The 23189-nt window shown below is 41.9% G+C and overlaps 2 protein-coding genes across 4 annotated transcripts in view; one reads left to right on the plus strand and one right to left on the minus strand.

Moving 5' to 3' along the window:
• Nucleotides 1-14782, minus strand: part of LRRC63 (leucine rich repeat containing 63) — a 36515-nt gene extending 21733 nt beyond the window's left edge. The window contains exons 1-4 of the mRNA XM_055336155.1: nt 14698-14782; nt 6179-6859; nt 5631-5699; nt 2296-2456 (exon numbers count right to left, since the gene is read on the minus strand). Coding sequence (XP_055192130.1) covers nt 2296-2456; nt 5631-5699; nt 6179-6859; nt 14698-14782 — 996 coding nt within the window. The remainder of the gene's footprint in view (nt 1-2295; nt 2457-5630; nt 5700-6178; nt 6860-14697) is intronic.
• Nucleotides 14783-16785: 2003 nt separating this feature from the next.
• LCP1 (lymphocyte cytosolic protein 1) overlaps nt 16786-23189 on the plus strand; it is an 82938-nt gene continuing 76534 nt past the window's right edge. For 2 of the 3 annotated variants that reach the window (XM_055336035.1, XM_055336036.1), the window contains exon 1: nt 16786-16857. The gene's annotated coding sequence lies outside the window, so the exon portion shown is untranslated. Of the gene's footprint in view, nt 16858-17670; nt 17702-23189 lie in introns of those variants that run through there. The other variant, XM_055336034.1, reaches the window with a different exon arrangement.

The following is a 23189-nucleotide window of genomic DNA, read 5'->3' on the forward strand; positions in this document are numbered from 1 at the left end:
GATTGATTTTCTTTCATCACTTTAAAGATGTCATCCCATTACTTTCTGGCTTACATGGTTTCTGATGACAAATTGGTTATTAAGTTTGAGGAACCCTTATGCATGACAAATCATTCCTCTCTTGCTATTCTTAAGATTTTTCTCTAGCTTTTGACAATTTGATTGTAATCTGTCTCAGTGTGAATCTCTTTGTGTTTATCCCTCTTGGAATTTTTTTTTAAGATTTTATTTATTCATGACAGACAGAGAGAGAGGCAGAGATACAGGCAGAGGGAGAAGCAGGCCCCATGCAGGGAGCTCGATGCTGTACGCTATCCCAGAACTCCAGGATTAGGCCCTCGGCCGAAGGCAGGTGCTAAAACTGCTGAGCCGCCCAGACATTCCTTCCTTCTTGGAATCTGTTAAGCTTCTTGGATCTGTAGATTTGTAGCTTTAATCAAATTTGGGGGAATTTTGGCCATTATTTCTTCAAATATTCCTTCTGTGCTTTTCTTTCTCCTTTTTTTCTAGGACTTCTAGTATCTATATTTGGTACACGTGATGGCGTCTTACTGGTCTCTTAGCCTTTGTTCATTTTTCTTCCCCTTCTTCTTCTTCTATTTCTTCTTCTTCTTCTTCTTCTTTCTTCTTCTTCCTCTTCCTCTTCCTCTTCTCTTCATCAAACTGATGATTTCAGTTGACCTATCTTCCAGTTCTCTGATTCTTTCTTCTCCTGCTCAAACCTAATATTGAAAACTTCCAATGAGTTTTTTGTTTTGGTTATTGTATTTTTCAGCTCTTTTAGGTTCCCTTTTGTAATGTCTATCTCTTTATTGATAAATGTCTACTCACACAATATTCTTCTGGGTTTTTTTTTTTTTTTTTAGCTACTTCAGAATTTTTAAGACAGTGGATTTAAAGGGTTTTTTTTTCTAGTAAGTCCAATGTCTGTGCTTCCTCAGAGTCAGTTTCTATTAATTTCTGCTGTGATTGGGCCATATTTCTTGTTTCTTCACATGTTCCATATTTTTTATTGAAAACTGAACACTTTGAATATTATTATGTGGTAACTCCAAAAGCCATAATATCCCCCTCTCCAGGGTTTATTTTTGTTGCTTGCTGTGGGCTGTAGTTGTTGGTTTAGTGCTTTTTCTAAATTGTTTTTGTTAAGTCTTTACATTTTCACATGTTGTCTTTGAAATCTCTGCTCCATGGACAGCTGGGTAGCTCAGCGGTTGGGCGTCTGCCTTCGGCTCAAGGCATGATCCCGGGATTCGGGATCGAGTCCCAGATCGGGCTCCTTGCATGGAGCCTGCTTTTCCCTCTGCCTGTGTCTCTGTCTCTCTCTCATTGTCTCCAATGAATAAATAAAATCTTAAAAAAAAAAAAAGAAAGAAAGAAATCTCTGCTCCTTTAGCTTGTGCTTGGTTAGTGTTTTGACGGAGATTTCCTTGTCCAATAGGACTGGAATGAGAAAGAGATATAATATTTCTTCTAATCTCTTCATATTGGCTCTAGTCTATGTGGAGGCACCCTTTCAATGTTTAGCCAGAACATTAAAAGGTAATGAAAGCTCGGGGTCTTCTTGGGTCTCTTCTAAGAATGTATCCGGCACTGGCCATGCACATAGCTTTCTAAATTCCCCAATATGTGTAGCATTTTTGAATGCTCAAGAAACTCTTGTAGATTTTCCTATTTTTGCAATTTTTTTACAAGTTTGAACTTATTTCAAAATAAAAATTAAAATTAAAAAGCATAGATTTTGAGATCAAAGAGTCCTGGCTTCAAACTTAAGCTCTACTACTTGTTTGCTCTATGGTCTTTCATAAGTTACTTTCATTGGGCTTTTTAGTGCTCCTATCTGTAAAATGAAGATTATAATACTTATTTTGTTGAATTATAAATTTTAAGAGTAATGTTTGCTTTGCACATAGTGGGTGCTTAATATATGGTAACTATTATCATTGCTATTCAACAGACCTGCATTCAGTGAAAAGCCAGCCTATTGCTAGATTTGGCATAAGGGCCAAAGATTGCGGTTAACCTTAAAATGTGATAATTCTGAATCCCACTTTTCTTATCATGGTGGATAATGAAAAAACACTATAAATGCTTTAGATCTTAACATTTTAAGAAATTGGAATGAAGGAAAACTATGACATAGGTTTAGAGATAAATCTGAATGTGTTTCTGGAAAATCTCCATTGCAACAGGAAAGATCCCTTCAATCACAGGGAAAGTAACCTAAGTTAAGAAACCTAAAGCAAAAATAATTGATAATACAAAAAGAAGTTCCCATTAAAAAATCTAGCATACCTTAAGTTTAAGTGCATTTCTTCCATATATTTGACAGTTTACTATGGCAAAGTTGGTCATGGTTATTATAGTTTCATATCGTGTTACATTAATAGTCTTAAGACCTCCACCATGTATAACATGTGCCTGTGAGTCTTCCTGGTTTTTAGACTTAATGATACCTAAATAAAATAAGAAAATATGAGACTTAAATGTTAGCACTTAGAATGAAAGTTAAAAGGTATTTATGTTATAGTAACAATGAGTCATCATAAATAGGTTAGCTGTGTAAATCATCTGGAAGAGATTCCTCATGACCTTCATGCACCCAATCTCAGCTGGTTACTAAACTGGGTAGTGTTGTGTGTTTTTCTTTTTTTCAAATATTAGTACAATTGTTGTTCAAGAAGAAAACCATATGCTTATAGATTTCTATTTCTATTGATTTCTATTTCTGTCTATTTCTATTGATTCCATCAATCTCAGTCTTTTTGTGTTATATGCAAAGATATTTTTAAAAATTTTATTAGTAATTTACATAGACAACTTTTTGCTTCATAAAACTAATAATGGACATCATTTAATCATATGTCAGATAGAGATCACCTCCCAAGGAAGAACCTTACTTTTTCTCCTAAGATCATCTTGATGCATGTTTCCAGTGCCTTATGTAATTCAGCTTTCTTCACTCAGTTTGAAGATCACACAAGAAAAAAATCCAAGCAACTCAGAAGTTAGCCAGGGATCATCTAAATTTACTTTATCATGACCTTGTGGGGTCTATCACCTTCTATAAAAAATGACCTATCCAAGGATACACTGAAGTGCAGCAGAAAAATATTTTGAAATTTTGTAAAAAATTGTATATTCACAGCCATTCTTGCTGCATTATTTGCAGCAACATATTTTACAATTTCAGTAATTCTTATACTGCCACTGCTTCAATGAAAGGAAATAATGCATCCTAGGCCAAAAAAAACAATGTTCAATTTCTAGCTTCTAAAATAGGCCTGTGTGCCCATTTCAGATCAATTGATGTGAAAGTTAAGTGCAGCAGAAAGATATGTGATATGATATAGAGAGCCCTAGTTTTGGGAGAGAGAGTAGAGCAAAAAGGAGTATGAATTAAGACCTAAGTCTGTGGCCTGCTCCCAGCTCACTTATCCTTATGGATTAAGCACAAGCAGTTGGATTTTGAATGAAAATGAAGGAAGTGGAGGTAGAGAGGTAAGTACAAATTCCTTCTTCCTCTCTAAAGGGTGAAGACCCTTAAACTCACCTGAAACTTTTCAAAGATGGAACCACCAGAGTGGAACAAACTCGATAAATCAGAAATGGCAGCATGACTTGTTTCAGCTTATGATGTGACCCAGAAGTTAATTTATGTCACAGACAATAATACAGAACTAATGGGAGGCTAGTGGGCTCAGAGAGTCCTATGGTTGCCATAGTTAGCAAAACTGTACTGTATATTTGAAATCTTAAAAGTTCTCATAACAAGAAAAAATGGTAACTGTGTGTGGTGATAGATATTAATCTAATGTGGCAATCATTTCACAATAAGTAAAACTGGAAAAAAAGAGAGGGTTCTGTAGTTGGAGTGTTCTATGTTTAATCTTTAATTGAATTATTATTAGTTATAATATTTTTTCTGTTTTAGAGTTTTATCTGGCTCCTGTTTTTAAAAACAAAAATTCTAGTTCTCTGGTGAAATTCTCTAACTTATTCTTTATTTTCTTAAATGAAATAGTCACAATTATTTTAAAATCTTTCTTCAAAAACTTCAGGAAACGATTCTATGGGTCTGTGTCCACTGTCTGTTCCTTTATACTGATTTTTTGTACTGTTTTTAGGATGCCTCGGGATTTCTTAAATTTAATGCTGGACATTGTGGATGAAAATTTTAAAGGATTTGGATAACGCTATGTCTCTCCAACAAGGGTTAAATTTTCACTGATTAGGCAAAAAGTATCACTTTGATTCACTAAGGATTGGTTTTGAGCTTTGTTAGGGATAATCTATTTTAGTTTTGTGCTTTTTTTCTAAAACATCATCCTTATTTCTAAGACATGCTTCCTCTGGATCTTCAACTAAAAGCCCAGTGTGTTTACAAGGTCTCTAATTTTGGCAGAGATGTAATTCCAGTAACTGTCTTCCATGCAACTATGAAATTATACGTTCACTTCCTTAGTATCTCAGCTGATGTTTTCTGCTGCTTCTTAGAGTATTATCCTGCACATGCACAGCTTAGAAATCAGCAGATATGCATGCAGATATTTGGATTCACCTCTCTCCTATCTGAGATTTTGCATCTCAAAACCCAGTTATATGGACAGCTCTGAGTCTGATGGCTATCTCCTCAACTCAGTAATACTACCACTTCCTACTTGTGCTCTGTTCTCTAACACCACAAATGACCTCAGGCAAAAGCCAAGGTAAATGTAGAGCTAACTCATGAGCTTCCATATTTCAAAGATTGTAGCCACTCAAGTCAGGCCTACAATAGTTACTCTCCAATACCTTCAATAGCTATTTTATATACTCTGGGCAGCTTTAATTGTTGATTTTGGTGGGAGGGTTTGTCCTCCCTTCAATACAAGCTACTCAATCATAGACCAAAAGTCTTGAAGTTATTTTAAAATCTGTATCTGATTATTGTAACACCTGGATCTCCTGTAGGTATGATTTTACTGCTTAGTTTTCTGCTGGTTTTCATTCATTTCGTCTCTCTTTTTGTCTGCCACACGATTGTGAATTGTTTACTACATACTGTATTGGTGAAATTATTTGTAGAAATAATGTGAGTCTAGGATGACACAGTTTTCTTTAAAGATGACTTTTCACTTTTTTCCCCTGGTAACTAAAGTCAAAGCACTTAACAGTGTCTGGCACATGGAAATAATAACTTTCATTATTTCATGTTTATCTGCCCCACCCAGATTAAGAATACTTCAGCTTTTATGTTCCCAACGTCAGTACAAAGTTTGGTTTATAGTCAATGTTTTTTTTTTAATATTTATTTATTCATGATAGACACATGCCTCTCTAGAGAGAGGCAGAGACACAGGAGGAGGGAGAAGCAGGCTCCACGCCAGGAGCCCGACATGGGACTCGATCCCGGGACCCCAGGATCGCGCCCTGGGCCAAAGGCAGGCACTAAACCGCTGAGCCACCCAGGGATCCCCTATAGTCAATGTTTAAAAAAATATTTGCTGAGTTAATTTGCTTAAAGAGCTGAAAATAAGGTGAGACACATATGTGAATCACGCATGCATACACCAACACACAAAATCACGAATATTTTTATAGAGAGATAAACTTATATACAGTTTTTTAAAGTATGATATAGCATTTACCTTCAGAAAGGCTTGGCGTGATTTGCCTTGGAGCACTTTCTAGATTTTCAGACTCTGTTACTTGAGTTTCTAGAAAAAAAAGAAAAAAAACGAAACCTCTTTTGGATACTTGTGGAAATTCATATTGCAGGTGCTTATGATTTCATTGTAATTATTCATCTTTTAATGAATTTGTATTATTCACGGAAATGTGTCCATGAAGACATCCAACAGCACTGGCATTCTGCTTCTAGAGTTCACCTAGATTACCTTCTGAATGACCGTTCATTCTCACTGCTCTTTTATATTGACTTTTCTGATCCTTTGAACTTGCTCATCTGTTTCCCACTACCACCATCTGGGTAGAGCACCCAACTTGACCTTGGGAGACTTGAAAGGTCAGTACTTCTGTTATTGCATTGTGGCTCATATATTGGATATGTAGGCAAAAAGTGATCCCAACATCCCAACCTGCAAACCCAAGGGATAACCACCCTTTGCTGTGTGCCTTCTCTCCCTTTTGCTCTACTTCACCCCGTTATTAGAAACCATGTTCAGAATGGACTTACCTAACAAAGACTGTCTGTGAGGTTTTCTTGGCAATACTGGTGATGGTATGGAGATGAGACCTGGAAAATGAGTAATACTTAGTATCACAGCAGTTTTTTCTTTAAACTGGGGAGACCACCATCTTTCAGCTTTAACACGCATAATTCTTGGTACAGGGCTTGGCACTGTTGCACGTGGACCTACCAGTTGTTGCTTAAAAGTACAGATTTTATCCTTTGATGATAGTAGATACTCAGAGCCAACTTTCTTGTGTTTGGGAGTAATAGCTTGAGAAGTGGTGCTTGAAGGTCCGGAGAGAATCAGAATGTCTTTGAACATGTCACCAAAATAAATATTTGTAATTTTTGATGCTGCTTCTTTTGATTTTCTTGAAATTTTCATTTGGCTTGTTTCTTTCCCAAAAATTCGACTTGAGGCTGAATGAGAGCTTGGAAAGAATATGGAACCAGTAGCAGTCTCTGGAATGTGCCAGGAGGCACTCTTATTGGATTTCCTGGATATTGAAATAGTAGTCACTCTTTCTTGTATATAATGATCGAGAAAGAGATTTTGGACGTTGACAAGGGCTTGTGATTGATCTCCTGAAACAGCATCAGGAAAACTAGTTTTCCTTCTTTGAATTAAAGTGGTTTCATCATGAGTGAACTTTACATGTTTTGGCTCAGTTTTACCAGTCTTGGCTAAACAAGAAAAAAATTTTTTTGAAAAAGCACAATTAGTTCATATTTATCAAGGCATCGGGAACAAAACTATTAATGTCTTAGCATCCATAGCTTTTCTGTATTTACTCATCCTCTTTCACCTTCTAAAAATTTCTGTATATGGCTGTTCAGCTATCAGGACTTCTGTTTAGCTGACTGCGGTAAAGTGTGAGTGATCAGTTGGAGAATTGGAAAGACTAGATTGTTTCAAAAGATTTAGAAAGGGTAGGGAGCAACTCTTGGATGAAGAGAATTGATAGAAGAGTAGGCTAGTAAGGGAGTTTTTTGAGCAGTTGCTAATAAAACTGGATATACAGAAGCGCCAAAAGGCTCTGGATGAAGTTTTGTTATTCATCATTTATCATTATCTCTTCCTCATTTGAAACTTTTTTCGGCAAAGACTTACATTTCTTCTCAGTGCCAAATGCCAGACCAAATGTCTGAACATGGTAACATCCTGATACTGGCTGTAAGGTACTAAAGTTCAGTTGGGTTGCAATGATAAATGTTCTATTCTCTCTTAGGTCCGAAAAATGCTCTGTGCCTGCATCTTAGATACCTCACTACACCATATATGCTCTCTCTTTCCCCTGTGACTGAATGTTACGTGACTTTTTCCCCATTGTCTCAGTTGAGTACAATAAATGATGAGGACCTCTACATTCTAAGGGAGGGATAACAGCCTCATGGAGGCAAGGCTTGCAAAGAGATGGTCAAAGTAAACCTGACTCCCACCCTTCTGAGGTCTACATATAAGAGATGGCTAGAGACTGGCCTGAGTTCAGAGAGAGGCATTCTCCTGAATAGAGCTGTTGGAGTGCTCTGTGTTTCCCCAACTTTCCCCTCCCTGTGGTGGGTGCAAGAGGATGATCTTTCCTCCACCTCAAATCATGTCAGGGGAGATCTCAGAGAACCATTCATAGAGAAGAGGAGTGTATGTCACAAGGAGAGACCACCTTTAAACTGGGGAGACCACCATCTCCCCTACTCACGTCCCCCACTAATACCTCCAGAGCAGCAAAAAAAACAAAAAACAAAAAAACTCTCTTAGGCCCTTCAGTGCAGTGTTTCGGTTGGAGCAAGGCAAGAGAATCCTTGAAACTACTTGATCTGCATCTCCTGGCACTTCAGGGGGTCCAGAGACTACTGTCTGGATTCTCACCTTCACTTCACTCTTTCTCACCCTTAGCCCCACCGACAGAGAAACAGAAACTACAGTGTAAGTTGGGAAAAAGAAGTAAAGAACCAAGTGTAAGAACTCATCATCCCCCTGTTCCCTTTGACTCATCTAACAATTAGCAGACCTAGTCTGACCTGGGAGAAGGGGCAGGGCTTGGCTGCATGCTAAATAAAAATAACAATTTGGATTGAACTATTTGTTTAATGTCTAAAAATGAAACAAGGCTAATAGCTGAAAGTGATGAGAAAAGCCTTGGAAGAGCGAGGTGTGTGCCTTGTGAGTTTGAAGGGCAGTAAGAGGAGAAGGAGAATGTTTGCTTCCTGTTTATATGGAACTAATAAAAACTGACTTCTTCAATAGCATGGTTACACCATTTTCACCTTTTTTTCTCTCTTCCATATTAAAACAAAATAACACAAGCAAAATCCTCAACAAACTCCAGAACTCCTTCCAACGCACCATCTCACCATGTTTATCCTTCTCTTCAATGGCAAACTAATTTACACTCAATTTGATGTGTTTCTCCACCCATCTCTGTTCTGTTTGTTGTGTCACTTTAATCTAACTTTTAATTAAATCAATGGACTTTATTTTTAGAACAGTTTCAGATATAAAAAAAAAACCTTGAGCAAGAGTATAGTTCCCGTACATTCCCTTCCCCTGCACACAGTTTTATCTATTATTAACATCTCGCATTAGCGTAGTACATTTATTACAATTGATGAACCAATGTTGAGAATTAAAGTTCATAGTTTACATTAGGGTTCGTTCTCTGCGTTGTACAGTTCCACAGATTTTGCCAAATGTGTGATGCCATGCATCCACTAGTACAATAACATAAAAACTAATTTCACCGTCTTAAAATTCCCCTGTGCTTTAGCTATTCAACAGTCTTCCTCTCCCTGAACAAACTTCTGGCAACCACTGATTTTTTTTTTTTTACTGTAGTATTGTTTTGCCTTTTGGATACTTGTGAAAATTCATGTTGAGGGTGCTATGATTTCATTATAATTATTCATTTTTTAATGAATTTGTATTATTCATGGAAATGTGCCCATGAAAGCATCCATCAGCATTGGCATTCTGCTTCTAGGGTTCATCTAGATTGCCTTCTGAATGATTAAATAAATAAATAAATATATAAATAAATATATATATATATATATATATATATATAGTCAGGCACCCCTGGGTTTGTTTTTTATTGGCTGTAACAATTTGTCTTTTAATTGGTATCCTTGGACCGTTCATTTTTAATGAATTATGGACATTATTGGCTTAATATCTGACACATTTATAAAGTTTTCTATTCATTGCTATTGTTTTGCTGCTTGTTTTTTTTCTTTTTTAAAAATTTCTCTTCCTGGGATGCCTGGGTGGCTCAGCGGTTGAGTGTCTGCCTTCGGCTCAGGTCATGATCCCAGGGTCCTGGGATTGAGTCCCGCATCAGGCTCCCCACAGGAAGCCTGCTTCTCCCTCTGCCTGTGTCCCTGCCTCTCTCTCTGTGTCTCTCATGAATAAATAAATAAAATATTTTTAAAAATATTCCCTTCCTTTTCTTCTTTTTCTGATTTCAGTTGAGCATTTTATGATTCAGTTTCTCTCCTTCAGTTTCTCAGTTTCTCTCTTAGCATATCAATGATACTTCTCTTTAAAAAATGTTAAGTGGTTTCCCTTAAGTTTTCGATCTATATTCACAATCTAAGTCTACTTTCTTTTATTATTTTTTAAAAATATTTTATTTATTTATTCCTAAGAGAGAGAGAGATAGAGGCAGAGACACAGGCAGAGGGAGAAGCAGGCTCCATGCAGGGAGCCCGACGTGGGACTCGAACCCGGGTCTCCAGGATCAGGCCCTGGGCTGAAGGCAGCGCTAAACTGCTGAGCCACCAGGGCTGCCCAACTTTCTTTTATTTTTAATTGGTATATACTTTATTGGTTGATATTAATACTTTAAATTCCAGCTATCTTGACATGCAAAAAATAAAAATAAACAAGAAAACTTAAGTTTGATGTGCTCATTTAGAAAGGATATTTAATTTATAATAAAAAGCTTATTCTATTGTCCTTTCAAAGTTTCCTCTCACTTGCTTTTCAAACCATTATGACCTGGAACTTTCTCTCTCTACTACTAAAGCTGTTACGACAAAATAATTATTGATAATCTGGTTGTTAAACCTAACAGATACACATTTTTAGTTACGTTATTTGACATCTTTTTAGCATCTGACCCTTTAATTCACTCTCTTTTCCATGAAATTCACTCTTTCCTTGGCTATCATGAGAACACCATCATTTCTTCACTAATGCCACCTGGCCATTTATATTTCTCTAGACAAATCCTTCTTTCTCAATTTACCATTTGGTATTCCCAAAGGTTCTAACATTATCCCTCCTCTCACTTTAACTAATTTTCCATATACAATAAAAATTCTAAGTCTGGTCTGGAAGCCCTAAGCATCTCAGACTTACTATGTCTATACAAAACTCATCAGCAGTTTAGAGATATATCTGATATCTAGTCACACAGATGTGTACACACACACACACACACTGGAATGTTGGATTTTTCTTGTATTAGCTTCTGCTGGCTGCTGTAACAAATTACCACAAACTTGGTGGCTTAACACAACAGAAATGTATTCTCTCACACTTCTGGAGGCCAGAAACCAAAATTGTACCACTGAACCAAAACTCAAGGTGTCAGCAGGGCCATATTTCCTCTGAACTCTCTTGTAGAGAATCCATTCCTTGCTTCTTCCAGCTTCTGGTGGCTGCCAGCACTCCATGGCTCGTGGCCACATCACACTTATCTTCAAGGCCAGCATCTTCCAATCTCTCTTTGCTCCATCTTCATATCACATTTTCTTCTCTCTGTGTAATCTCTCTCTGCCTCTCTCTTATAAGAATGTAAGTGATTGCATTTTGGGTTCACCTTATAATCCAAAATAATCTTTCATCACAAGATCCTTAACTTGATCATATCTGTAACCCCACATGAACATTTTCTTTCTTTCTTTCTTTCTTTCTTTCTTTCTTTCTTTCTTTCTTTCTTTCCTTTCTTTCTTTCTTTCTTCCTTTTTTTTTTTTTTTTTTTTTGCTGTATAAGATAACATTAACAGGTTCTAAAGATTAGGACATTGATCATTTCTGTGGGATTGTTTTTCAATCTGCCTATACTTCCGATTCCTCAGCCCTCACGTTTAACATAGTCAATTAATCACCTCCAGACTACACTCAAATTATATACGTCAGTTCTAAAGCTTCTAACTCCCTACCTCTTCTCCCCTGCTCCACTCCCCTGTCCTTTTCTACCATGAAAATCAATAAAGAAGTGAGCTGTTGTTCTGATGGACTCATGTCCCATCTTCATTTGGTTTACAGTGGAGAAAAGGATTGAAAACTCAATAACCTCATGAAGTTCCACTGTTTCAGAGTAGAAAGATAAGACCTATTGATCGAATGACTTCCTAAAGCCATGTGTCATATTAGTGCTGGAGCTAAGACCAGGATTCAGATCCCTAGACTTCCACTCTAGGGCATTTTTTACTTTCCAGGTTGCTGCAAGTCAGTAAATAATGGCAGGCCACACGAGATGTAGTACAAGCAGTATAACATCTCACAACTACACAATGATTTTATAGTTTATGAAATGCTTTCACACCGGCTATTGCATTTTAAACCTCTTCTCTCATAGTTAAGTGACATTTTTTAAAAACCCAGATTTCCCTTCTAGTTTTCACAGCCAGCATCCTAGTTTACATCGCTTTAGCTTCACCCTTGATTTTCTGATACAGCTGGATAACATTTCATCAAGTCATCTGAATCTTCTCAGTAATGATTCAGATATCTTAGTTTGGTGAATAAAAATCTATGTGAATTGGGTCCACTTCACCTAACCTTGCTGGGTAGCGATTCATTAATTTCCGATGGAAACCTTCAAATACTCTAATTATTACTGATGATCACAAAGCCCAAACTCCCCATTTGTAATTTCGTTTCTTATGTTGATCACAGTGTGCGGAATACTTTTTCTTAGTAGCCAATCGAAATCATTTCCTTCTTTCAAAGTCTGCCTCAAACCTTATGCAATCCATCTTTCTTGATATAGCCCACACTACTGTTCTCATTCAATACACATTTAACACATACCATGTGCCAGCTGTACACACAGTGCTGACGGTGCAATCACACAGCACAAACCTTACTACCATCAAATATATCACAGTTTGGTATAGAAACTAGGCAGGTAACCAGTTACACCAGGTATGATGAGTGCTTAGTAAGAGTAAACACGGAATACTATGGGAGCACAAAGGAAAGTACTCTGTGAAGGGAGAAGAGGTGCTTAGGGAAATCCTCCCAACGAAGATACTATCTGTGTCTCCTCAATTCCAGACATGCCTAGTTTTTGATGTTTCCCTCATGATTTTTTCTTTTTTCTAATGTATTAAATTTCTCCTTTTCCAATAGACTCTCCTCCGCCATCAAAAACTACACAGGTCTCCTCTATAAAACATATTTCATTCCACCCTTACTAATTCCTCAAGTCTTAGTTCAAACCCTACTCCTGCCCCAGTCCTCTCTCATGTCTATGAACTACTACTGTCTGTACCACTAATTGGATATAAATTCTATGTTGCCTTACACTGTTATTTAAGGATTTTATTTTACGTGTATCTCGTGTTTAGAATTTGATTAAAGGTCTTAAAATGTCCTAAAAGGCAGGCGCCAAGTCATTCAAATCATTAATTCCCCATGGCATCTAGCATCATATGCAGATTATAGATATTTCAGGGTTTTATTTCAGTGTTTGAATATTCATTTTTAGAAACTGTACTTGAGTCATTTTAGGTTAATGAATTCAACAAATATTTTGAACACTTACTATATGCAAAGTACTCTACCAAGAACCTTTGGGAACACAGGATTAATAACAGTCAAGGTCATAGAAGCTCTGAGGTGCCAAAAGGCAGGAGAGCCCCAGTCCCCCCATCCCTCCTACCCTTTGCCCCAAAGAATTTGTCAGCCCTGTACTCTGTACTCCCAGATAAACTTCAACCAAAAGATGAATGAAAAAAACTACAAGAAAAGAACTAGTAGTGTGCACTAAATCCACATAACTGTGGGCATTACTCTTACAGAACAGGTGGTAAATGTAGAAATACAGAATGCCAAAGAAATGTAGAAAGGATATAACAAAAAGTTGAAAGGGGAAGTGGGATAGGAAATTGGAGGTGGGATAGGTGTGTTGAATACATCTTTAATAGCCATGAATCAAAGATAATAATTTAACATTGTAAATCAAGTGACAGGCTAGGCATATTTAACAGTATAAATGTTGATACTAAGATAAGGAAATACATTATAAAATAACAAAGACAAGCAAATAAAATCAGGTGGTTGAGGAGATTGAAAAGGGGAAAGTAGAAATATACTAATTTTATCATTGCTCTAAGTAAGGAGTCAATAAATACCACATACAGAAATAAAGGATTAAGGGTAGGATATAAAGTTTTAGTTCTTCAAGAGGAGATTTATTTATCTTCACTTCATAGCACTTATCACAGGGTAATTCTACATTTACTTATATGATTATTTGATCCAACCAGAGGATAACCAAAGAAAAGGATGGATAAGCTCTCTTTTGCCTACTATTACACCCCCGCCCCCTATTCTTACCACTGGGCTCAGAAATATGGTCAATTCTTTTTTTCCGTGACAGTTCTGTTCTATAAAAATATGTGAGCACTGAAATTATCCAATACTGAGCCATGGCTTCTAGGAAAAATTGGAAACTAATAGGGTTCGTTTCCTCTAAGCCTTTGGTCTCAACAGAATCAGCAACCAATCAATACATAATCTTTTATATGTATTTCTATTTAAAGACACTTTAATATATATCGTTGATTCATTAATACTGAACAAACAGCCAACAGCACTGTAACTCATGCCTGAAGGAAGCTTAACCAACACCTATGTTCTCGTCGGTAAGTCACAGCACAGTCTTCTGCTGCTTGGGAATACCAGATAGCCCTTGAGCACTGTTTTAGACAGCAGAAACACCAACGAAAAGCACAAACATTTTAAAAATGTGGCACTGAGAAAAAAGAATGAAGACAGACGGAGCCAAGGGCTGTTGTTTACAGGATGAGAGCTGAAACAAGAAGGCAGCGCACATCCCTCCCTGGCCATCAGCTGGGAATCTGGGTCTTCGCCACCCAGAACATACGCACCCACTAATGACCGAGAGTCACCATGTGTAAGACTCTCCTCCTGACAGTCTCATCTATTATAAAAAAAAAGGAGAAAGAACTCTCTCTAGGGCTCTGAAGTGTTGTTTCTGATCTATCCTTGAGTTAGAAAGACAAAGTCCAGCAAACGGTACCGCTTTGGGGGTTAGAAATCATTTGAGCAGTTAGGTAAACCTGCACCTATAGGATCCATAGACAATGAGGATCAACTGAACTGTACCTGTAGAACTGAATCGGAGGTTAGCACCCCCAACAAACATTTGTAACATTACCGGTTATTAGTGTGGGTCTTTTTCACGATTGTGATTCTGAACTGTGCAGGTTGAGAAATTCCTATGAAAAAATAAGTAAACCTAATAACATATCTGATTAATTACACATACCTGTAGGGACTTTCTTCTTACTTAAAGGCAGTTTGGGGAGTTTGGGAGGTAAAGGTCTTCGAAGTAGTTGTGGGTGGTTTTGCATTGTAATTGCCAGCAAGCGCTCTTTTTCACAGCTATTGGCTAAGTGAGAATTGAAAATGTTTTGAGTGTGTTTGGATTATTGCGGGAAAATCATTCCTTTGAATCTAGATTACATCTTAGTGAAAATCTTTCTGTGCTAATACTGTACTGAGTCCAAGCAGAATTCCTATAAAAGAGAGGATGAGAAAAAAAATTATTTAAAACTTCTAGAAAGAAGCTAGATAAAATTCAGGTTCTTAACACAGAATTTTAAAATACATATACGATCACCCATCAGGATCATCCTAAAATTTCCCACGTTAGCAAAACGTTCAGTCGGCTACTGTCTCATCATCTAGTAAATACTGATTTCCTAGAACAGTAGAAATAACACTCTTTTTTTTTCTCTTCCTTCAAAATGTGATCATTTTACATATTTGGGAAAAGAATTGCTCCCTCCATGATAGCCTCTCGAGACCCACAATATCTAAGTATTCACAAGTAAGTTGTTTTCTTTCTGTAATAATGACTTTGTTTTAAAGTTCAACCACGACTAGTTGGGTTACACTATTTAATCAAAAAATAAGATGGTCTATAATATATGAGATTTTCCAGGATCTCTGTTCCAATTAGGACTCTTTAGAAATGATGCCAGAAGATGGAACACCCCCCCCCCCAAAAAAAAACCATGCTCAGGGCAGCATCAAAGTGCCCGGCACACCACTATTCGGTGGACAGTCCAGAAGGAAGGAATGCTCTGGCCTTGCACAGATGCTTGGGGCCGTTTTATTCCCCCAAAGATAACTTTGCACACAAGCGCTCAAGGTGTGGTCCCTGTTCGTCCACTTGACGCAGGCAATTTTCCTCCCGAAGTATCGGAGAAGATCGGCTGGACTCCTACACTAGTCCTTAAGGCGATCAGCTGCTTCTCAGAATAACTGGCTTTTCCTCTTTTCATCGTTTCCTCGGAATTTAGGCAGCGAGGTGAATATAAAGGTCAAGGGAGGTTGCGGGCTTTCCCGCAGGGTGCTGTCCGCAGAGTAAGCACCTAAGTTACCCCGGTCCCCTGGCGGGGCGCGGCCAGAGGCCGAGGGGATGGGCCTAGAGCAACCGGCAGCGGGTGATGCTGCGCCGCCCGCGGGCCTGGCCCGAGCTCAGGGGAGGGCGGGGCGGGCGGGGCCGGTGCTCGAGGGGAGACCAGGGGAGGCGGGGCCGAGCGGGGTGGGCGGGGCCGGTGCTCGAGGGGAGACCAGGGGAGGCGGGGCCGAGCGGGGTGGGCGGGGCCGGTGCTCGGTGCTCGAGGGGAGACCAGGGGAGGCGGGGCCGAGCGGGGTGGGCGGGGCCGGTGCTCGAGGGGAGACCAGGGGAGGCGGGGCCGAGCGGGGTGGGCGGGGCCGGTGCTCGAGGGGAGACCAGGGGAGGCGGGGCCGAGCGGGGTGGGCGGGGCCGGTGCTCGAGGGGAGACCAGGGGAGGCGGGGCCGAGCGGGGTGGGCGGGGCAGGAGCTCGAGGGGAGACCAGGGGAGGCGGGGCCAGGCGGGGTGGGCGGGGCAGGAGCTCAAGGGGAGACCAGGGGAGGCGGGGCCGAGCGGGGGAGGGCGGGGCCGAGCGGGGAGGTAGGGGTCTGCGCTCAAGGGGAGACCAGGGGAGGCGGGGCCGAGCGGGGTCCCGGGCGGGGCAGGAGCTCAAGGGGAGACCAGGGGAGGCGGGGCCGAGCGGGGTGGGCGGGGCCAGTGCTCGAGGGGAGACCAGGGGAGGCGGGGCCGAGCAGGGGAGGGCGGGGCCGAGCGGGGTGGTAGGGGTTTGCGCTCAAGGGGAGACCAGGGGAGGCGGGGCCGAGCGGGGTGGGCGGGGCAGGAGCTCAAGGGGAGACCAGGGGAGGCGGGGCCGGGCGGGGGGGCGGGGCCGATCTGGGTGGGCGGGGCCTGCGCTGGTAGAGAGCACGGGGAGGGCGGGGCCGGGCGGGGCGCGTGCGCGTGCGCGCGGAGGGCCGGCGGGCGCGCGCATCCCGGGCCGGGCTCGGCGGCGGAGTCGTGCTGCGGGGCGAGGCTGCGGGCGGCGGGGGCTGGAGGAGAGGTCCGCGCCGCGCGCCGCTGCTGTACGGACCCCCGTGGTGACAATCGTTATTCCTATTCTCCTTCTTGGTGACGAGGACCCCCGTTCCCTGCTTACGCCTCTGGATGGCAGGACGTCCTAGCTGGGGTCCGGGCTGGCGTCCGTTCAGGCTGCACCTGGGCGCAGCGGGGCCCCGTGGCTGAGGCTGCGGAGCCCCCCGAGAGGCGGGGCTTGTGTTTCCTTTCTCTTCCTTTAGTGCAGACTGTTTTTGTCTTTCTGGCCCTTCCTTCCAGGTTCCTGGGTGGGGAGAACCTGGGGAGGCACCCGGACGTGCAGGGCGCAGGCGGGCTTGGAGGGAAGCCCGAGGTTTGAGCGATCGCTGGTCTGCGTGCAGGTGTCGGTGCACCTGTGGGTCCGCGCTCGGTGCATCGTCGGTTTGCACGGATGTGCGTGCTTCTCGGAAGGCTTGAGGGGGGCAGAGTGCGAGGCGGAGACCCCAGCAGCTCGGTGGGTAAAGCCCAGCTCCGAAGGGGGAGCAGATGGAGCTTCCTCCCGGTCTGGCTTTTTTCTTAAGTACAAGTGTAGGAACTTTAGTAACAGGTGTTGGGAGAGGAGAGACTCCTGCATAAATCTAGCTTTGGGGATCTTTCAAGCCTTCAAGCCTAACCAAGCCTGCCCTACTTTACCCCTCGGGAGCAAGCATGCATTTAAAAAACAGTCCATGAAAAAAAGTGGGAAAGTATAAGAGTGTTGCATTAGACTCTGGGAAATATGCACCTTGTTTTTTGTTTTTTGTTTTTTTTTTTTTTTTTGAGCATAATTAGCACGTGGTTTCTTTTTCCTTGTAGATCATTGTGTCCCAGTGAGACTGTGGCGGCTGCCAGGAGGTTGGTTATTCCACTTTGCCCTGCGTCTACTCCATAGGTTGATTAGCCTCTCAGAAAGACCAGAAAGTTGACAGCAATAGGCGGATCCGGTTGCTAGGTTTTGTCCCAAATAATATTCGTTGTGCATTTTTTTTGTAAGTCTGAAAAAAAAACCGTTCATGATTTTAGGCGTAAAATGCATATCTCACATACATAAATCTGCATTCCGATGTTTAAATTGAGTCAGGTGCCTGTGCTCCTAAAAGTTGTTGGAACCACGAGAGCCACTGAGATTCAGTTTTACTGACCAATGCCTGGCCTTTGAAATGTTCGCTTAGGATTGCATGGTCACAGGAAAGGCCATGTGCTCATCAATAGTTTTTTTTTTTTAAAAAAATGCTTTGTCACAAATGGAGTCAGACACCAGGCTTCAGTCCCTGCAGATTTTTTTCTGGCAGGTCCTAGGCTGAACCCTGGGCTGTTTAATATGGACATGATGTACAAATGCAGGCTGGATTTAGAAAGCCCAGATTGCATTCGATTTGGATTTTTTTACGATTATTATTTATTTTTTTTACTGTTTTTTATTAATTTTTACTACTTACTATTATATTTTACTATTTATTCATTTTTTTACTACCTCATTTTTTTCCTTTAAAAAAAAATCGTGACCCTTTAAGTACTGCAGCTCCATCTTTGATTTTAAGGGTCTTTCTTACCTATGACATAGGGTCAGCCTATTTATTTGTCCCATTAGCTTTGCAGTTTGGCAGCACCATGTGACGAAGCTTGCGGAAGGGAACCACCACCCTTTCTCACTCTTTTAGCAGATTGTATTAAGGAGGTCCGGGTAGTGGTGAGCCAAGGTCATATACATCTTGTGTTTCTGTGCTTTTTTTTTTTTAATGTTGCTAAACTGAGATAAAAGCTTATGCAAAAGCAACCCAAGGCACCCCGCAGGTAATGCTATTGATTTTCCTAATGCGTGGGGAATACGTGGGGAACCTCAGATTCGCCTCTGCTGCAAAGGTGTAGAGACTGTTACTAGAAATCTTTACAATTTTCCAATATCCCTCTCTCCTTTATTTTCCTTTAAACATAACAGGTGTACTGAGCAGTTTCATCAGTGTAGATTTAATCGAACATTTTACTGTATAGAAATAACTGCAGTAATCTGTATCCTTATGCTTATAATTAGGTTTTTAGAAGTCCTTTTTTAAAATGAAGAGTTATTTTTGAGTGCACAGTGGTTAGACTACTGAGTCCCCACGGTAACCCAGGGCACCGAAATACTTTCGAGAAAAGACATTTTCTTGGTCTGAGTTTATCTATTCAGTTATATATACGGTACTGGGGAATGTCTTTACTCTTCACCAGTCACGTGGCTTAAATGTATACATCTATTTCGTGTGTTTTCATTTTGCTGCATAGAGAACAGTTTTATATTTTCTTAAATGTAAATAAAGATGTTTTGAAGCTGCTTTTCTTTTTACCTCTCATATCTGAAAATTTCATCTCTGTTCTTAACTATTTTAATTATTTCTGGCCAGATACTTAGTTGTTTCTTTTTGTCTTTCGGGATGATAGTTATTTCCTTTATTTGAAGTAGAGATTGATCCTAAGAGTCTCTTAAAAAAAAAAATTAGAGGTGCCTGGGTGGCCCAGTCGGTTAAGTGTCTGCCTTTGGCTCAGGTCATGATCCCGAGGTCCTGGGATCAAGACCCTACATCTGCATCGGGCTCCCTGTTCAGTGGGAAGTCTGCTTGTGCCCCTCTCCCCTCTTCTTGTGCTTGCACGCTTGCACGCGCGCTCTCTCTCTCTCTCAAATAAATAAAAATAAAACCTTTTTAAAAATAAAAATTTAAAAAATCATTACTAAAGAAATGATTTAAAAATCATTAATAAGAAAATATCACACAACTTGAATCATAGAATTAAAAAAAAAATCCTAAACGTAATGAAAGGATATTGTCTGTTTTTAAAAGCATATTCATGAATTCACTCATTTATTCCAGAATGATTTGTTGGAAACCTGCTATGCATAAAAGTACTTTGTAGGTGCCAAACTTTAAACTTTATTAAAACTTAAAATGGTGTGAGGATTTATAATTTTAGACATTGAAATGAAATTTTAAATCATTTTCAAAGGCTTTATTTATCTATAATTATATCTACTTGAGGTTTTTAAATTTTTTTAACTTTTTTTTATTATGTTGTTTGGGTAGAATAGTGTTATTTATTCCCACTACCCCCAATACTTGGAAACAATTGTGTATTTGCTTCAGTGATGGTTTTAGACTGTCCGCACCCAGCAGATAGTAGATATCTGTGTATATATTCTGTGACTGTGTCCTTCACCAAAAAAAGGTAAATAATATTTGTTTCCTTAACGTTAGGTTGACTGAGCAACATTGCCTTTGGTGCTGTGGATGACGGAAATGTCAATGTCGGTTACTTACTGTGAGGGAGGCACTGTTCTAAGCCTTGGTTGTTTTATCTTCTCTACAATTATCATGCTAATTGAACATTCTAGAACCTGCGTCAAATTTCCACCAAAAGCAGCTCAGCGGGGTTCAAATCCCTGGCTGCCCCTTCTTAGCTCTCTGCCCTTGGACCAGCTGCTGAACTTCTCTAAGCCCCTGTGGTTTCCTCACCTGTGAAATTGGGGTAAAGTGGGACCTAACTCCAGGTATTAGGATCTAAGGCAATCATCTGTGTCTAGAATTTAGTTTTGTAATGCACACAGACGAGGCCTCATTAGATGCTAATTGTTAGAAGACAAATGGCCCAGCTGTCCTGGCTGCATTGTCCCTGCTTTCTGTGATAATAGTTGATGATCTATTATCTTTTTTTTTTAATTTTTATTTATTTATTCATGAGAGACACAGAGAGAGAGAGGCAGAGGGAGAAGCAGGCTCCATGCAGGGAGTCCCCGATGTGGGACTCGATCCCGGGTCTCCAGGATCATGCCCTGAGCCGAAGGCAGGCACTAAACCGCTGAGCCACCCAGGGATCCCCGATGATCTACTATGTATCATCAACAAATGCCGGGTGAATCCTGGGCATTTGTTCATAAGATAGCACACCTAGTTTGCTACTGTCCCCCTCAGGGCAGAGAAGGAAGCCTGCAGCGCTCAGATTGTAAAACAGGTGCGTGCTCTAGCCAGGTCCTGCGGTCTGTTGCAGAGCCTGATACACACACACACACCCCACCCCGGGCTGCAGAGGAACTGCTGGTACCCGAAGGGTCCGAGTGAGTGATGTAAGCGAGGAGACCTCGATTCGTCCTCCACGTGAGCGGGTCTGCGAGCTCCGCCAGCATTGATTGCACTGGACCGAGTCCATGGTGGGTCTGGCCGGGTGACCCAAGGATGAAAGCCGCTTTGTGCTCAGCACCCGCCGGGCCAGCTGCCTGGAGAGCCTAGCAAAGGTGGAAAAGGCACAAGGGCTGCATGCGTCCCTCCTCCCAATGGTAGAGGGCAGGGTGTTCTGAAAGCGCCTAATCCTTCCCAGGCGCTTTCTCCTGTGCACGTTCATCTCCTGAGTCCTTGCAACCGGCGGGGATTTAGTCCTAAGCGTGTAAGGTGGGTGCGCTGCACGCCCTGTGTGTAGTCTCCCAAGAAGACCTGTAGCCTTCGGAGCAAAGGTGAGCTGCAATGCTCGGTGATGCCAGCTTCCTTCCGAGGCGCGGCAGCGGTGACCTGCAGCGGCCGATGCAGTCCGTGGCCTTGCCCTCCAAACCCCATCGTTCTGCTCTCTGCTCACGCCCCGGACTAAGCGTGTGTGCTTTATTCTTAAGTGTCACGGGGCTAAACGGGTGTGCGTGTGGGGACCAGGGGAGGGGAGAGCGCGGTGGGTGCATCCCCTTCCCTGTGTAGACGAGGAGTTCGCACGCCCGACAGCACAGCTGGACGCCGTGGCCTCAGCGTCACTCATGAGATTAGCGTGCTCTTGACAGCCCTTGGAGATCCACGACAATCAGAGCCCCCCACCTTTATGTTTTGATGTCAGAGACTTGATCAGGGTCGAAATGAGGAAGTTCCAGGCATGGGTTCAAATCCCTGGCTGCCCCTTCTTAGCTCCTCCTCGGCCTGTCCCAGGTCGTGGCCTTCCTTGGTGGCACGGGGACAGTTGCTTCATTTCTTCCATCGGTGGTGCCAGGTGTAGTGATAACCCTCCAAGGGAAGGAGGCACGCGGTGTGCGGCTCTGTTCGTGAGCTACGGGCAAGACGGGTTATGGTCCTTTACTCTTCCCTCCCCTGCAGATCCAGGCAGGACACCGACACTTTGATCTGTTTGACGTATTAACATGGCTCTGCCTAAGGCTTGCTTTAAGGAAGCTTGTTTCTTCTTCTTTTTTTTTTTTTTTTTTAAGATTGTATTTATTTGTTCAGGAGAGACACAAAGAGAGGGGCAGAGACCGAGGCGGAGACATAGAGACATGGGCAGAGGGAGAAGCAGGCTCCCCCCGGGGAGCCTGATGCAGGGCTCGATCCTGGGAACCCAGGATCGTGACCTGAGCCCAAGGCAGATGCTCAGCCGCCACCCGGGTGCCCCTAAAGAAAAAGTTCTTAACTACAAGCGATTTGCATGCAAACCACCAAACAAGCTGAGACTTAGCCTGTGCTCCTGCTTCTCATTGGATGGTGCCTTGCTCTGAGCTGTGGAAACTTGCACACCGTTGCTGGTGGGGGTCCCTTCCTTGTGCTCAGGACCCCCACGCACCCCTTCACTTACCAACCTACCCAGAATCAGACCCATAAGAAGGTCCCTCGGGTCACCACTCCTTTTGGCGGAAGCTAAGGAAACTGGAACATTCCCTTCTTCCTTGCCCCCCATTTCCCGAACCCGGAGTCGTGGCATTAAAAAAGGATTGCTTCCAGTGGATTTGTCACTTGGTGTATCACTTTGCCCAAGTGATCCTGCTTGGGAGGAGAAAGGGCATCTCATCCTGCACCCTCAGTCTGGTTATTCTCAGTACGTAGCCGCGGGACACGTGGTGTCCCTAGTGGTGAAGAGATGGCACGAGTGGGGTCAGTGAGGAGCCGAAGTGATGGGCCGCAGTGGCTGCAGGTGGATCCATTAACATAACCAGCTGGCTTGCCACCGTTTGCTTAGCAGAGATTATGGGGTTAGGAACCAGAAAGGCCGGTTTTGCTAATCTACTGTAAAACGAGCCTCTGCGATGAATTGGAACAGTGTGCTTTTCAGATCCACACCTGAGGCCTAGACTTGGCCCTGAGTGTTTCCTAATACGTATCATTCTTAAGGCACTCACTTACGGGTCCTTATTCTTATTTTCTATACGGGTCCTCATTTTGGAAATGAAGTGTTTTCCATAAGGCGAAGACGTGTAGGAGCTTCAAATGCTGTCAGGACGTCGTACAGTTAGTGGACGTGTGGATTTTAAGAGGCCAGACTTTTCCAGGAGTTGTTGACGTGGGCTGGCTGGAGGATACGGGAAGGGGGCTCTTGCTGAAATGGGAGGAGGGCCTGTACCTCCCCTAGA

This window comes from Nyctereutes procyonoides, unplaced genomic scaffold (assembly GCF_905146905.1).
Source record: "Nyctereutes procyonoides isolate TBG_1078 unplaced genomic scaffold, NYPRO_anot_genome, whole genome shotgun sequence".
NCBI classification, from domain to species: Eukaryota; Metazoa; Chordata; class Mammalia; order Carnivora; family Canidae; genus Nyctereutes; species Nyctereutes procyonoides.